General features: G+C 43.0%; 1 protein-coding gene across 3 annotated transcripts; it reads left to right on the forward strand.

Moving 5' to 3' along the window:
* Positions 1-209: 209 nt before the first annotated feature.
* LOC139459344 (anti-sigma-I factor RsgI6-like) lies at positions 210-15,260 on the forward strand. 3 transcript variants are annotated; one of them, XM_071240806.1, is made up of 13 exons: positions 210-431; positions 2,776-2,921; positions 5,097-5,189; positions 5,353-5,509; positions 5,853-5,895; positions 6,910-7,065; positions 7,822-7,877; positions 8,304-8,441; positions 9,617-9,791; positions 10,227-10,331; positions 12,779-12,994; positions 13,759-13,972; positions 15,079-15,260. In XM_071240806.1, the coding sequence occupies exons 1-13, from the start codon at positions 247-249 to the stop codon at positions 15,114-15,116; spliced, it is 1,722 nt and encodes a 573-aa protein (XP_071096907.1). In that variant the 5' UTR covers positions 210-246; the 3' UTR covers positions 15,117-15,260. The 3 variants fall into 3 exon arrangements, with proteins under 3 accessions (XP_071096907.1, XP_071096908.1, XP_071096909.1); XM_071240807.1 differs by lacking the exon at positions 210-431 and adding an exon at positions 668-697; XM_071240808.1 differs by lacking the exon at positions 210-431 and adding an exon at positions 1,016-1,030.
* The last annotated feature ends 2,166 nt before the right edge of the window (positions 15,261-17,426 follow it).

Below are 17,426 nucleotides of genomic sequence, written 5' to 3' on the forward strand. Positions count from 1 at the left end.
ATATATGCATGTTTGATAGTTGTATAGTTGCTGTCAACAGTGCATGGGGCATATAGGGTTTCCACGAAAAAGACCATTTTTTGTTCGGAAAGATTTTCAGTTTCTGGGTTAAGCATTCCAACCTATATTCCTGTATCTATGTGGACCTGGCAGGTGCGACACAGGCACGGCATCTGACCAGGTCATGTATTACCAGACCCACACACGTGTGATAGCTTGTTGTGTGCCGTGGAAGACAGTTGAGACATGATGCAGTGTGTAGCTGTGTTCCTCGGACTGTTTCTGTCTGGGGGATTGTGTGAAACTAATTTGTTGCACAATGCGGATTTTGAGAGCTCATCCTTTTCCCACAATTGGAAATGTCACCACTGTCAACTAACGTCATCGTCGGACAGTCACACAGGTCAACACAGCGTCATGATATCACACAGGTATGTAGCGTCATGGTATCACACGTCAACACAGCGTCATGATATCACACAGGTAGGTAGTGTCATGGTATCACACAGGTCAACACAGCGTCATGATATCACACAGTTATGTAGTGTCATGTTATCACACGTCAACACAGCGTCATGATATCACACAGTTATGTAGCGTCATGTTATCACACAGGTCAACACAGCGTCATGATATCACACAGGTATGTAGCGTCATGTTATCACACAGGTCAACACAGCGTCATGATATCACACAGGTATGTAGTGTCATGTTATCACACGTCAACACAGCGTCATGATATCACACAGTTATGTAGCGTCATGGTATCACACATGTTAACACAGCGTCATGATATCACACAAGTATGAAGCGTCATGTTATAACATAGATATGCAGCTTTATGATATTGCATAGGTCAACACAGCGTCATGTTAACGTTGTCACATAGGTATGTCAACGTCATGATATCACACAGGTATGCAGCGTCATGTTGTCACATGGGTATGTCATCGTCATGGTATCACACAGATAACAGAGGTATGCATTGACATGAGATGACACAGGTATGCAGCGTCATGATATCACACAGGTAGGTGCCGTCACATCACGCGTTATGATATAAAACAGAAATCTAGCGTCATCTTATCTCGCTTGTATACAGGATCATGATATGACACATGTACCTAGAGTCATAATAGCACACGTGTATACAACACCGAGTTCTATGTTTGATAGACTCCTATAGTTTACAACACCGCGGTCTGTGTTTGACAGACTCCTATAGTTCAAAACACCGAGATCTGTGTTTGACAGACTCCTATAGTTTACAACACCGAGATCTATGTTTGACAGACTCCTATAATTTACAACACCGAGTTCTATGTTTGATAGACTCCTATAGTTTACAACACCGCGGTCTGTGTTTGACAGACTCCTATTGTTTACAACACCGAGATCTGTGTTTGACAGACTCCTATAGTTTACAACATCGAGATCTGTGTTTGATAGACTCCTATAGTTTACAACACCGCGGTCTGTGTTTGACAGACTCCTATAGTTTACAACACCGAGTTCTATGTTTGATAGACTCCTATAGTTTACAACACCGCGGTCTGTGTTTGACAGACTCCTATAGTTTACAACACCGAGATCTGTGTTTGACAGACTCCTATAGTTTACAACACCGCGGTCTGTGTTTGACAGACTCCTTCAGTTTACAACACCGAGATCTGTGTTTGACAGACTCCTATAGTTTACAACACCGCGGTCTGTGTTTGACAGACTCCTATAGTTTACAACACCGAGTTCTATGTTTGATAGACTCCTATAGTTTACAACACCGCGGTCTGTGTTTGACAGACTCCTTCAGTTTACAACACCGAGATCTGTGTTTGACAGACTCCTATAGTTTACAACACCGCGGTCTGTGTTTGACAGACTCCTATAGTTTACAACACCGAGTTCTATGTTTGATAGACTCCTATAGTTTACAACACCGCGGTCTGTGTTTGACAGACTCCTATAGTTTACAACACCGAGATCTGTGTTTGACAGACTCCTATAGTTTACAACACCGAGTTCTATGTTTGATAGACTCCTATAGTTTACAACACCGCGGTCTGTGTTTGACAGACTCTTATAGTTTACAACACCGAGATCTGTGTTTGACAGACTCCTATAGTTTACAACACCGTGGTCTGTGTTTGACAGACTCCTTCAGTTTACAACACCGAGATCTGTGTTTGACAGACTCCTATAGTTTACAACACCGCGGTCTGTGTTTGACAGACTCCTTCAGTTTACAACACCGAGATCTGTGTTTGACAGACTCCTATAGTTTACAACACCGCGGTCTGTGTTTGACAGACTCCTATAGTTTACAACACCGAGGTCTGTGTTTGACAGACTCTTATAGTTTACAACACCGATGTCTGTGTTTGACAGACTCTTATAGTTTACAACACCGATGTCTGTGTTTGACAGACTCCTATAGTTGACAACATCGAGATCTGTGTTTGACAGACTCTTATAGTTCACAACACCGAGATCTGTGTTTGACAGACTCTTATAGTTCACAACACCGAGATCTGTGTTTGACAGACTCTTATAGTTTACAACACCGAGATCTGTGTTTGACAGACTCCTATAGTTCACAACACCGAGATCTGTGTTTGACAGACTCCTATAGTTTACAACACCGAGATCTGTGTTTGACAGACTCTTATAGTTCACAACACCGAGGTCTGTGTTTGACAGACTCCTATAGTTCACAACACCGAGGTCTGTGTTTGACAGACTCCTATAGTTCACAACACCGAGATCTGTGTTTGACAGGTCTAAGTCCAGTGGGCCGTCCCAGCAGGTGAACGTGACCCCGGGAACACGCTACTTCTTCCAGGCCCATGTGAAGCTGCTGACCACCCAGCCAGGGTATCTGTACCACGGGATGGATGTCAAGGTCTCACGCACCGACGCACAAGGTGAGATTACGGGACATGATTACAATGCAAATCTATTCCTTGCCTAATTATTATTTTCCCTGAGGAAAGGTCCTAGACAACTACGTTTCACAATTTATTCTTCAGTTTTGTGTTTTGAATGTATGATGAGGACATATGTAAAACATACGAATCTGATAATAATACATGTCAAAGTAGGATAAAGATATTAAACTGACGTCCAAAAGAAACTTTACCAGAGTTTGAAATCACTCTTGCTCAAAAACGACAAAACATACATGCATGAAGTACAGTGTATTGAGAAGATCAATATATCAACATAATCAACACTGAAAATGACAATCATACCGCGACCGAGAATGACGTCAGAGCCCCCCAAAGTTGGGTGTGGTACAAAACTCGAGCTTTCAGAATCATGGACAATAGGCAGAGTACATAAACAATCGCTCACGTTCAATAACAAGTCATTAGTAGCGTGTGTGACCACCAAATGCCTCAATACACGCAAAAACTTCGACGCACAGAATAAGTCAGTCGTCTGATGAGGTCACGTGGGATTTGACGCCATTCTTCTTGGAGGGCCAAGATCAGTTCTTGCCGTTTGGCTGGAGAGTTTGGTCGTTGTTGAACACGCCGATCAATCAAGTCCCGGAGGTGTTCTATGGGGGACATGTCGGGTGAGCGTGCAGGCCACGGCAAGACGTTGACGTTGTTGGCTGCGAGGAAGTAAGTGACAATTCTGGCTGTATGGGCTCCAGCGTTGTCATGCTGATAAATGACACCACGTGGCTGCTGTTGGAGAAATGGTAGGACAACTGGACGAAGAATGTTATCCATGCCATGTAATGCTGAGCTATCAAGTTTCCGTCAACGATGACCAGCGGTGTCCTCTCCTGCCCACAGATCCCTCCCCACACCATGACACTCCCTCCACCATATGGTACGACCTCCTGCACGCAACACGCCGCCGTTCGTTCACCCCTTCGGCGGTAAACACGTTGTCTTCCATCAGCCCTAAACATACAGAATCGACTTTCATCAGTGAAGACAACCCTCTGCCAGTCACGTCGTTGCCAACGTCGTACAGCCCGGGCCCATCTCAATCGCAGACGGCGATGTTGCGCTGTCAATAGCTGTCCTCTGTATGGTCTAAAAGCCCTGATTCCATGAGCCCTGAGTCTCCTGGCCACTGTCTGTCGACTAACCCTGTGACCTAAGGCATTTGTCGCCGATGACGTCACTGTCAGGAAGCGATTTCGGAGGCGCAAGGTACGCAAGTACCGCTCATCATGGGGCGTGGTCACCCTGGGTCTGCCTGTTCTTGGCCTGTCAGCGGTCCGCCCTGTCTGTCTGTAACGTTGCATCAAGTCGGTAACGGCAACACGGGAGCAACCGAAGGTTCGTGCAATATGGGCGTGGGTGGCTCCCATCTGTACCATACCCAAGGCTCGTTCACGTTGTTCAACTGTGAGTCGTGGCATTTCTTTTGTGTTTTTTTATCACTGTGGATGTCTGACTTGCCGTTGCAATCGTTATATACCCTTACCCGCAAGTGCATTTGCAGTTGTCCGTGGTGCACGTGTTTTTCACTTTTTCGCGTGTTATCTCGCAAACATGTAACAGACGATTAACATTTTCTGCATACACTATTGTTGTATTTAGGTTATGTGTTTTAGATAGACTTCATCGAAATTCTTTTTATACTTATTCTGAAATTTATATTTTCAGTTGGTAAAGTTTCTTTTGGACGTCAGTTTATGTATTGGATGGAATGAACGTTTTTGTCCATTTTACGACAGGTAGATTTTGGTATTTCCCGCATATTCTTACAATCCCTTTTCTCCTAATACCGATTATCGTATCTCTCCTACTTTTGGACGCAATCGTTCGGCAACTGCGTTTTCCTGCATAGACCATCTACATATATGGATCACAACTTACTGGACTCTTCCCTCTAGAAAATAACGTCGTCTTTATGTGACGTCATCAAGTTGCGAGCGCATATTCGAAGCACCAGAAGTAACGTCATGATAGAACAATGTTTTATCGTGAAATAAAACACTCTTTGTTCTTCATTGTTCTTTGCGATTTCTCGCGTAGCTATCTTCTATAAAGGGACGATGCCCTCACCATAGGACAAATCGGATCATGGCAGCAGCTGTTCCTTCCTCTATTGTCCGTCCATTTTGTTTCTAGGACACCATATAAATGACATCCTGAGTAGGTCCCCGTATGTTCAGCTGGGCACGGGGTGGCACGCCATTGGAGGGGACTACCTGGTACCCACAGGTGAGTGAGTGAGTGAGTGACTGGGGACGAGGAAATTGCTACATGTATGTTTGCTTTTGTTTTGTTTCTTGTTTATTTCCACACTCAACAATATTCCAGCCATACGACTGTTTGGTGCTCAAGGTCCTAGCAGACAATTCTCGCATCATGTTATTGTTGGTAGACACCAAGAGCGCGGAGATATTCATTGACGTGGAACCACCTCAGGTGGACTATCTGATGGACACAGCCATCTTGACCGAAGTTCCGCAACTCACTAACTTCAGGGCGGAAGCAGACGACAGGATTGAGAAGATCAGGAAGGCCAACGTCACGGTCAGGTGAGTGAGTGAGTGAGTGAGTTTGTTTGAGTGAGTGAGTGAGTGAGTGAGTGAGTGAGCGTTAAACCACTGGCTGCTAATCTTTATCCTAATACATGTACCTGTCTCCACTTCTCTCTGATGCAAGTGATACATCTCATCCTGCGTCTCATACAACTAGAACGCAAACAATCACTGAGTCGTTAACCCTGTCACCTGAAAAGTAAATAACTCTTCCGTGTAGTATTTATCGCACCGTTTGGTATAATCTGGTATAGTCTGGTATAGTCTGGTATAGCCTGGTATAGTCTGTATCGGATTGTTTCGATGTTTCCATGCAGATAATCCATTCTTTGTTTATCAGGTTGGACAAAAACGGTCAATCTGCTGATCAGCTTGATGTGGAGGTAACCTCATCTTACAGTTCCTAAGTTCCTCAGTCGGGGATTCCGTTCACCTCCCTAATGTAGCTCATGTACAACCAAGGTGATGGTGGTCTGTGACTGGCTGACTGGATGGTCATTCACTGACCATTGCCAGACTTCGGTCACTGGTTTGACTCGTCTAGACTGGATTATTTACATGCCGCTGTGATATAGCTTAAGGTTTCCTGATAGTCCAGGCAATTTAGGCCATTTTTTCAATAAACTTGGAACAAATTGCAACAGAATTTATTTTACCACAATGCATTTCTACGAGGTCCCAAAAACAACATACTAAAAGTCCCAAGCAATCTCAGTTTGGGAAATATGTCTAATTTGCATCATCCAATATGGCCACCAATTATCAATATGTCTTCCATATTTCAGATGAGGGTCAATGTTTTGATGAAAAAAACCATATGCTGTATTCCGAAATAGCCATATTAATGTTTCTAAAAAGATACTCACAACAACTGAACGTTTTCGACTATTGACAAATCTGCAAAATTTCAAGATGGCCGCCAATTTCAAGATGGCCGACAAGTTTCCTAAATGTGTGTTTATACTGTTGAATCTTTTAACTCTAAAATGGTGAATAAACTCCAGGGGGCACCAGAAATGGGCTTCACACGGTCAGGAAGGACGACAGGACGACGAACTGTATTGGTTGATAATTGATGATACAAATTCGCCCATGACATTGAAGAATGCTTGATTCTCATTGGTTAAAAGAGGTTTCCTTTTTGCTACGGAAACCCCTTTTAAATACAGTAAGCCTTTTCAATAAAAAAATGTGCGTGCATGAATAAATCGATAGTCTACCTATCGATTCATAAAAAAATGGCTAAAGCGCTCGGTTCCTAATTAAGATAAAGAGGAATCTACTTTACAGTGGGACGACTTCAAGTTTCAAAACACAGTAGGTTTATCTCCTAAATGGAAAGTTGGTTGCCAGTTTTAAGGGTGTGACGTCATGATGATACTGTGTTTATCCAACAGCTTGTGCAGACTTACAGTGAGTTTATAACCGGATCCGCTGTTGACTCAAAACTGTTCCTGGACCCGACTCTGACGGCCTACCGTGACTACCTCTACGACAACTTCGAGTGGGCGGTACCTGACGGCTTCCAGTGGCATCAGTCAGAGAGCAGGGAGGTGAGATCTGCAGGTCCCCGTCATCAATAACCGTCAAACAAAACAAACCTCAACCTCAAGGAAAGAGTCCAATACTCTGTTTCTTTTTATAATTAAACTGAAGACACCGGGTGTCTTTCAAAGAAAGATGACACCAGATATTCCGGAAACGGGTGGACGTTTTCCGGTGTCGTGAAAGATATTCGTCCTCGGTATATAGACGCCCCTCCCCAACCTTATAAATCCGCCCCCTTTTTTAACTGACCCACCTGGGCCACGAGGCACAATAACTCCCATCCTGAAACATAGGCTTATGACAACTGTAATGCTAAAATCTCTATGTGGCTCTGAGAAGGTTTGTGCGAGGTGAGTTTTAAACGTGACCACGGTGCTCGTGTCTCACCTTGGGTGAAGGATGATGTCGACCTGCTGTTGGTTCTAGAGACTTTCTTCCACCCACGTGTTCAAGGAAGCCGTCAGTGTACTTGGTGCACTCACAGCTACACTACTACACACAGATGCAGTTCAGGTCGTCGTCCATGATGCTGGTGAATACCCTGCCTTGTGATCTAGAGACGATAGTTATTGTTTATATGCATATTGTGATCAGTTGGGTCACCTCTCCAATACCATCTCCTTGTTTGAGGTGGGCGTGGCGGAACCCCAATATCACCGGGTATAGACTTACTGTCAGCTGGCGTCGTTAACTTTGTTACACATAGTTTCATTGTATTGTCTATAATCACATTCTTTCCAAAACTGCAATTCTTATTCCAGGGCCATCCGGATTACAGCAAAGTCAACAAGACAGTGGACATACTTCTAGCACATGGGTAGTAACATAACTGTAGTATCGACAACAACAACAACAGCTGTAGTATGAAAACATATTGTATCAGCAACTATAGTATCAATACTTGTTATAACAACAGCTGTAGTGTGAGTGACTGTCGTACAGATACTTGTAATTACAATAACTGTAGTATCAATAATTGTAGAATCAATATGTGTTTTTATTTCGCCCGGGTACAGAAACTCCCAATTGAATTAACAAAAAAACAGACGCATATCAATGATGTCTTCAATGGACAAAATGTCTTTCACTTTAAACCAACAAGTACATTTTCGCGATAACTTTGCAAGGAAAAAGGTGAAAGGGCCCCACACGTTCCCGTGTTAACTGTTGGATGTTCCACGAACATGGACGTGTGGTTAGAAGAGAACACGACATTCAGGTGTTGACTGTTCGATGTTGCCAGAAAGAAGATTGAAGGACACAATCTGTTCTGGGACAACCCCAAACACATCCCCAATTGGCTGAAACACAAGTCTGCCGCGGACATCCGCGCTACAATGGAGAGGAGGACCCAGGAAGTAATTGGGGGATTCAAAGGGAGGTAAGTAAGGTCATTCTGTGAACAACATTCACACATGCTTTATATTCGAGAACACAGAACAGAGGCTACCTGATACACATATACTCTAGATGCAGCATACACATCACTCCAAGTAGTGTCCCCCACTGCCTCACACTGTCTGCCTTCACTGACGTGCCTGTTCTTCAAGTCCTTGTTTTAAGTAGGACCTTTACAATGTCAAAATTTACACCCTTGTGATTTCAAAGATAGTGTTTTGTTCCGGTGGCGAGGGCAGCAGGGCAAACTATCATATGATCTCATGGCCGTCACACGTCTGCCGTGTATCTTTCGACCAATTTTAACATACATGTTCCTGGAGCGATACATGTTTCAAATTAAGTGCTACCTTAATTGGCCCAGCTATTTACAACATAGTGTTACGTGTTGATCCCTAAATTGAAACGATATGTTAATCCAGTTAACAAGTTACAAACCAATAACTGCACAGCAACTACAATGGCAGTAAACAATATAATGGTAGTACAATATTCAGTGGCAATTATTAATATGTGGCAGTGGTCAGTATCAAACATAAAAATACAGTGGTGATAGCAAAAGTCAGTGTGAATATATATTCACGCAGCGGCGACAGTGGTCAAGCTTCCGAGATGGGCTAGGCAGGAAGACAGGGATGATGAGCGATCCTCACATGAAAGCTGGTACCAAAGCGATGAAAATGCGTGAGCGACGAAATGTGTGAGAGATAAACACGCTTTTGTCCCACTACATTGACAGTCTTGACGTGTTGACAATGCGTGTGAGAGCATGCGGAAACATACTAAGTATTGTCCAATTACATTGTCTAAACAGATCCTGGAAAGTTCCACCGTAGGCTCACCAGTCCAGCGGCACGAGAACATTAAAGAACTTTCCACAACATTTTATCACCGTCCGTGATAACCGGAAGTTTACACACCACACTGGCATCTAAATATAGTAACTTCCTGACGACTGACCACTGCCCAAACACAATGCAACGAGCGTCAACCAAATCTCAACAGGAACAGTTAAATTATTGTCAAACAATAAAATACACTGCCATTTAACAAGAGACCCATCTAAAGTCATCATTGAGCTAGCTGTATACAACATTGACCAAACTGTATGGGTTGAGCTGTAGCCCGACGTATGTCAACGTCACATCTGTTATTCAGAGTCTTGCACTGGGACATCAACAACGAGAACCAACACAACGACTTCTACGAGCAACATCTACAGGATCCTAACATCACCATGTGGATGTTCCAAAAAGCTCACGCCGCCGACCCCAACACAAAACTTTTCCTCAACGACTTCGGCATCGTCAGCAAAAACCACCACTACACTCTGGTGCGAAAAATCCCAATGTCTTATTATGTGCTACCGACACTTTTTTGAATCTTAAATGTGGTCACGGAAAGATTAGACATTATATATACGGTCGGGGCTATCCCTCACTCACTTAAGTTTGGTTTGTTTGTTGTTTAACGCCGCACTCAGTAGTATTCCAGCGATATGACGGCGGTCTGTAAATAATGGAGTCTGGACCAGACAATCCAGTGATTGACATCATGAGCATCGATCCACGCAATTGGGATACGATTACATGCATCAACCAAGTCAGCGAGCCTGACCACCCGATGCCGTTAGTCGCCTCTTACGACAAGCATAGTCGCCTTTTATGGCAAGCATTGGTTGCTGAAGACCTATTCTACGGGATCATCACGGGTCTCACTCACTGGAAACGTAGATCAGCTACAGCTGAAGTTGCTCTTCATGTTGTAGTCGTACGTCGACCAGGCCAGGACGTTCCTTGCCGCTGGAGTGCCCGTGTATGGTGTTGGGATACAGAGTCACTTTGAGGAGGACATGGACTTGGCAGCAGTCAGTGTGAGTATGTGAGTCAGTGTGAGTATGTGAGTCAGTGTGAGTGTGAGTCAGTGTGAGTATGTTAGTCAGTGTGAGTATGTGAGTGTGAATCAGTGTGAGTATGTGAGTCAGTGTGAGTATGTGAGTCAGTGTGTGTATGTGAGTCAGTGTGAATATGTGAGTCAGTGTGAGTATGTGAGTCAGTGTGAGTATGCGAGTCAGTGTGAGTATGTGAGTCAGTGTGAGTAGTTGAGTCAGTGTGAGTATGTGAGTCAGTGTGAGTGTGAGTCAGTGTGAGTTTGTGAGTCAGTGTGAGTATGTGAGTCAGTGTGAGTATGTGAGTCAGTGTGAGTGTGAGTCAGTGTGAGTATGTGAGTCAGTGTGAGTATGTGAGTCAGTGTGAGTAGTTGAGTCAGTGTGAGTATGTGAGTCAGTGTGAGTGTGTGAGTCAGTGTGAGTATGTGAGTCAGTGTGAGTATGTGAGTCAGTGTGAATATGTGAGTCAGTGTGTGTATGTTAGTCAGTGTTAGTATGTTAGTCAGTGTGAGTATGTGAGTCAGTGGTAGTGTGTGGTCAGTGTGAGTATGTGAGTCAGTGTGAGTGTTAGTATGTGAGTGTGTGAGTCAGTGTGAGTATGTGCGTCAGTGTGAGTATGTGAGTAAGTGTGTGTATGTTAGTCAGTGTGAGTATGTGAGTCAGTGTGTGTATGTTAGTCAGTGTGAGTATGTTAGTCAGTGTGAGTGTGAGTCAGTGTGAGTATGTGAGTCAGTGTGAGTATGTGAGTCAGTGTGGGTGTGAGTCAGTGTGAGTATGTGAGTCACTGTGAGTATGTGAGTCAGTGTGAGTATGTGAGTCAGTGTGAGTGTGAGTCAGTGTGAGTATGTTAGTCAGTGTGAGTATGTGAGTCAGTGTGAGTATGTGAGTCATTGTGAGTATTCGAGTCAGTGTGAGTATGTGAGTCAGTGTGAGTATGTGAGTCAGTGTGAGTAGTTGAGTCAGTGTGAGTATGTGAGTCAGTGTGAGTATGTGAGTCAGTGTGAGTATGTGAGTCAGTGTGAGTCAGTGTGAGTAGTTGAGTCAGTGTGAGTATGTGGGTCAGTGTATGTGAGTCAGTGTGAGTATGTGAGTCAGTGTGAGTGTGAGTCAGTGTGAGTAGTTGAGTCAGTGTGAGTATGTGAGTCAGTATGAGTGTGAGTCAGTGTGAGTATGTGAGTCAGTGTGAGTATGTGAGTCAGTGTGAGTATGTGAGTCAGTGTGAATATGTGAGTCAGTGTGAGTATGTGAGTCAGTGTGAGTATGTGAGTCAGTGTGAGTATGTGAGTCAGTGTGAGTATGTGAGTCAGTGTGAGTAGTTGAGTCAGTGTGAGTGTGTGAGTCAGTGTGAGTATGTGAGTCAGTGTGAGTATGTGAGTCAGTGTGAGTAGTTGAGTCAGTGTGAGTATGTGAGTCAGTGTGAGTAGTTGAGTCAGTGTGAGTATGTGAGTCAGTGTGAGTGTGAGTCAGTGTGAGTATGTGGGTTAGTGTGAGTATGTGAGTCAGTGTGAATGAGTGAGTCAATGTGGGGATGTGGATCAATGTTAGTCAGGTATGCAAATGGGTGTCAGTATGTGAGTCGATTTAAGTCAGTGTGAGTCAGCAAGAGCGTAAGTCAGAGTGGGGATGTGAGTCAGTACAAGCATGTGAGTCAATATGACTATGTGAACTTGTGTTAGTCACTGTGAGTATTATGTTCATGATTTTCTTGTGAGTGAGCGTGGTTTCAGTCAGCGTTTAGTTATATCATCTCGGAAATACATGTACCTCATAAACCATGGATAGATAATTGATATCGTGTCTTATAAGGTGTAGGTGTAGAGAGTCTGCATTCCTAGCTGGTCTCAAACCCCTATGTCTCATGAAATGTTTGTCCCGGTTCGCCCCGATTATGTTTCTAGGTTTGCACCATACCCGTGCTCGTGGGTTTCACCGAAGTGGTAAACGTCTGAGACCTGCATCACTTCGGGCTTTCCTCCCACATTAAGCTGACACGCTGTGATATAACTGGAATACTGTTAAAAGCGGCGTTAAACCCAACCCACTCACTCATGAATTGTTTGATTACTTAGGAGTTGACGGATGACAAAGTAGAAACAATTTATAACAACATCATTACTTACTGTAAAGGCGACGTTTCAGTGTAGACCCTTATACCGTTGTGAAGCAAGACATGGTATATATGTATATATATAGTAGGAGGAGGATGATTCACAGTAACAATAATTGTATATGTGAGAGAGATTAACAAGAGTAGGTTAGGTAATGACAGCAGAAGGATAATACTGTAACAGTATCATAATACTATATATATTCTGTTCATTATTCAGCCTTGCTAGACAACGGTATAAGGATCTATACCAAAACGTAGCCTTAAGTTGATAAAGAAGTTGTTGTCCATAGATTGGGTCTACTTTGTTGTCTCCCTGTCACAGTTCCGGCTGGACCAAGTGGCCAAGGTCGGTCTTCCTATCATGATCGCCGCTCTGAACGTGAACCAGCCGGATGTGACGAAGAAGGCCCGGATGTACGAGTCCCTGTACCGTCTGTACTTCAGCCACCCCGCCGTGGAGGGCATCACGCAGTGGCACTTCTGGGACAGGGGCATCAAGAAGCCGAACGCGAGCCTCACCTCGGGGCCAAACGTCACGGTAATATTGATCGATGGGAATTCCTGCAATTCAGGGGCGTTCAATGAGTCTCTAGCATGTCACGTATTAAAGACTTTATTGGTTTTCTACAATCTCCTCCATGGATAAAGACATAATGACTTTGTTTAATAGGGCTGTGAAAACCTTGCTATGTCGTATTGCTCTACCAGGTTAATATTTCATACCAGACTCTTCGTAGCTTGATATTCTCACCCGAACTCACACCATACGTCTTCGGTATGAAAAGGGGCGGTCGGTTAGCCTAGTGGTTAAAGCTTTCGCTCGTCACGCCGAAGACGCGGGTTCGATTCCCCACATGGGTACAATGTGTGAAGCCCATTTCCGGTGTCCCCCGCCGTGATATTGCTGGAATATTGCTACAAGCGGCGTAAAACCATATTCACTCACTCGGTATCAGACGTAACCTGCACAAACATAATAAGTTCTTTTTATCACATGGTTGACTAGGCGGTGAATATTTCCCATACTTGCTTTATGGAACGGTTATATGTAATAGCATTGTTCATATAGAAAAGATAATACACACTGTCTGATTGGCATTCTTGAAGTTGGCGAGTAAGTAAGAAAACGTCCAATTTTATAAATAACAACTTCTGGTTTATTTTTGGCATTTAGCGACGTTTAGATGTAGAGTCTTACTCCGTTTAGAATCTGCATGGAAACGTCGCTATATGCAATAAACCAGAAGTTGTTATCCTTGAAGTTGTACGTTTTCTTAAAATAACACATATGTATTTTTTCAGCCGAACGCTGCCGGCAAGATTGTTCGCCAGTTAGTTTGGGGAGACTGGAGAACCAATCAGACACTCCCGATATCACGTGACCACGACGTTAACATACGGGCCTTCAAGGGGGAGTACAAACTGAGAGTGAAGCATCATGGGAAGGTTATCCGCGAGGAGGACTTCACCCTGGGGCAGGCGGGTGTGGCTCTGACTGTGTCTCTCAGCGGATCAGGTGAGTGTCTCCACTGTCCGAAGATCACATGGGAGGCGGGTGGCGGTGTGGTTAAAGTGGTCGCTCTCCACACCGGAAGTCCAGTTAGATTCCATGGATACAATGTGTGATGCCCATGTTCTGGTTTAGTGCTACAGCGGCGTAAAACTACACACACCCTCTCACTAATTGTATAGGCATATCGACGTGTATGTATGCATGCGTGTTCGATATGTGGACGGTAACGTCATGAGCGGTTTGTTTTAAATGTAACAAGACAAGTTGATATAAATCGATGTCTACACGCGTGTAGTAATGATTTCACGCGCTGTGTGTCTGACGTTATACAGATTGTTCATGCCATGTGTGATGAGGCCGCAATATTTATGACATCACAGACAGTTTTCTTGATGCCATGTCGACCCCTGTATCTTCTCGATGGGGTTGCTAATATAGCGAAGATTACGTCAACTATGTTGTCTGTATGACGTCACCACTGGTCTAGTCCTTATTATACACCGCCCGTGAAGATCCGGGGGAGGAGCAGGTCTTCAGCAACCCATGCTTGTCCTAAAAAGGGACTATGCTTGTCGCATGAGGCGACTACCTGGTACTCAGTTCAGTCTTATTCATATATAACCGTCCGGCCACAGGCCCATAGTACAGAATAAATGACAATGTGGAAGCGGTTAAAAATGTTACAAGGATTCATTTCTTAATAACATGGCATGATATATAAAAAGATATAGATATCGTCTAGCCGCTTTGCTCACATGTGATATAGAAAAGATAGACTTGTATATATTTGGATGTACATCGCATTTTTGTTAAATATATTTTGTTATTTACAGGCGACAAAAGGGATCGGACAGTCAGGCTCGCTGACTTGGTTGATGCATGTCATCGTATTCCAATTGCGTGGTTCGATGTTCATGATGTGAATCACTGGATTCTATTTACACACCGCCGTCATATAGCTGGAATATTGCTGAGTGCAGTGGTAAACAAACAAACATTATCATACACGTGCTTGGTTAACTCGCTTGTTTCGGACCGTGCGATGTCCGTAAACTGAGTAGGAGGCCCATGTCTGGGTACTAATCTCTGTCTATGTTTGTTTGCAACAGGCACTCAGCCCATAGTGGACCATATCCTGGTGGGATGATACAGCGCCTTAACACCCACAGCTGTGTCGGGTTTCCACACCGACCTACTACAGGAATAAATACAGTTGCAATGTTGCAATGTGATGTAATGTGTTGACATTCTACTAACGGACACAAGTAACTGTATTTCATATACAGTTCAATATAAGCACATATGTTCAGAAATAATCTTTAATATATAGATTGAAGACATCTCCTTTAATTCACAGTTTATACGTGCATGCTAATGCTCGACACACAATTTGGATGGGTGCGTGTTTATTGGGAGTACAGACCGCCTCTAGTGGATAGAGCGTCTGTCGTCGTGGGTTGGGTCATACCAAAAGACGTTAAAATATGGTACTTATTGTTACCCTGCCTGTCGATCGGTATTAAGGTGCTAAAACAAGGACTGGTTGGCTGGTTGGCTGACTATAAAATCGGCATTAGTACTAGTGCAGACTAGCACACACACACACACACACACACACACTCATGCATCATGCATGCATGCACGTCGCTATATCAGTGCAATAATCTGGTGGCGATTCTAAACTCTATCTCACCTCACCGTGTTGGCATCATGATACTCACACACATAGTTATTTTTATGTGAACATCACACAATGATTGTTAAGATGTCAGGTGCTCATAAAAGCACTTTAGTTTAACCGTAAATAACGCCCACGCAATGCCTCGACTTTCTGAGAATGGGTATGCTGCAAACAGGAATGGTGCAAAACGAAGTTGCTGGACATTTCAATACCAAAATATGGAGGTTTCAAAAAGGACCATTCAGCAGTGAACAATATGTTTGTATTACAAAGAGTCATAAAAAATTCATCACCAGACGGAAAGGAAAAGTATATTGTGCATTTATAGACTTTAGAAAGGCGTTTGATGTGGTTAACCGAAACAAGCTCCTATACTCCATGCTTCAGAATGGCATTCATGGCAAATACTTTAAGATTATAAAGAATATGTATGAAAATGTCAAATGAACATCTTCAAGAGTACCTGTGGTGTAAGACAAGGAAGTGCTCTTAGCCCTATATTATTCGCCTTGTTCAACAATGAAATCACTACCCATTTTAACAGTTCATTTCAAGACGGAGTATATATGTTATAGGAAAAATGTATAATCAGGGAATATGTGTATGTCTGATTCACTGAGGGAATATACATAATCCCTAATTTCTTCAGGTATTGGACATATTCCCTGATTTAACATCATGTTTGTTAGACATATTCCCTGATATTACTTTTGAGGCTCTCATATGGTCAAACTTGATAAATAAAAATCGAGAAAATAATTTATTTGACATGACAACAAATACATTTCACTTAACTTAACAATTAGTCTTAACTGTAATCAAAACATAAGGTAGAAATGAGATTAAAATACTCAATATGAATGCGACACCCCCTCCTCTCAAGCATCAGTGGATTTATATAAAAAAAAATACAGAAGAATTCTCACCTTAATCCAACCTTACATGTCGGCCTTTGACGCAGTCGCAAAGAACAAGACAAGATTTACAGTAATTGTTGTAACACATGGTTATCGTTGCCATCAAAGAATCAGTGTTAGCATATGAAATACAAAAATAGTTTTAAAAACAAACGAGTTTGCAGCTGCAACAACATGCGAAATTCAAGGTATAAAACTGCTGACATTATGTATCACCTCGACCCAAGGTCCAACAAAAGTCCAAACTCATACTCAAATGAAAGGAAAATTTAAATTGCCATCTGAAGCCTCAGGTTTGTCCATGTTGCAATCAGGCTGAAACCATTGCTCACGTGTTACTGGAATGTCAAGACCATGACCCAGCCTGGATCCGCGCTGTGTGTCGTAGATCTCCTAAAGCCAAGAGATGCAATAGCGAAGGCCAAACAAACTCTATTTCTGAGAGATGGACAGCTACTCGAACGTATATAAACAGAGCAGCCAAAGATAGAAAAGAAATTATATCAATATACGAAAATAGGAATCATATCAATACAAAAACAGAAATTATGTGAATAACTCACAATAGATATGTGTACCCTACTCACACACATGCGTCCCAAAGAGGGACAGGACAGCCGAAATTGCTTAGGCAGAAGGCGACCTCTTAAACACTTAATGCAACAAGTATTACCTCCAACTATGATTGAACCTTTTTTCAAGTATAGTTTACAATTGCTAGGATAGATTATATGGCACTTTCTACTCTTTTCAGGCCTTAAATACTTCTTTCAAAAATCACCTCTCTTAATATATTACCATTTATCTTATGTTTTCTTTTTATATTTTAATACACTGTGCATTAAAGCCGTAGTTTAGG

The sequence above is a fragment of the Haliotis cracherodii genome, unplaced genomic scaffold (genome assembly GCF_022045235.1).
Source record: "Haliotis cracherodii isolate W230 unplaced genomic scaffold, xgHalCrac1.p SCAF_13, whole genome shotgun sequence".
Classification (NCBI taxonomy): domain Eukaryota; kingdom Metazoa; phylum Mollusca; class Gastropoda; order Lepetellida; family Haliotidae; genus Haliotis; species Haliotis cracherodii.

Coding starts and splice junctions, on each gene's coding strand:
- LOC139459344 (XM_071240806.1), top strand. CDS start 247: ATGATGCAGTGTGTAGCTGTGTTCCTCGGACTGTTTCTGTCTGGGGGA. Junction 5,190..5,352: donor GGACTACCTGGTACCCACAG/GTGAGTGAGTGA, acceptor TATTGTTGGTAG/ACACCAAGAGCGCGGAGATA. Junction 5,896..6,909: donor CTGATCAGCTTGATGTGGAG/GTAACCTCATCT, acceptor TTTATCCAACAG/CTTGTGCAGACTTACAGTGA.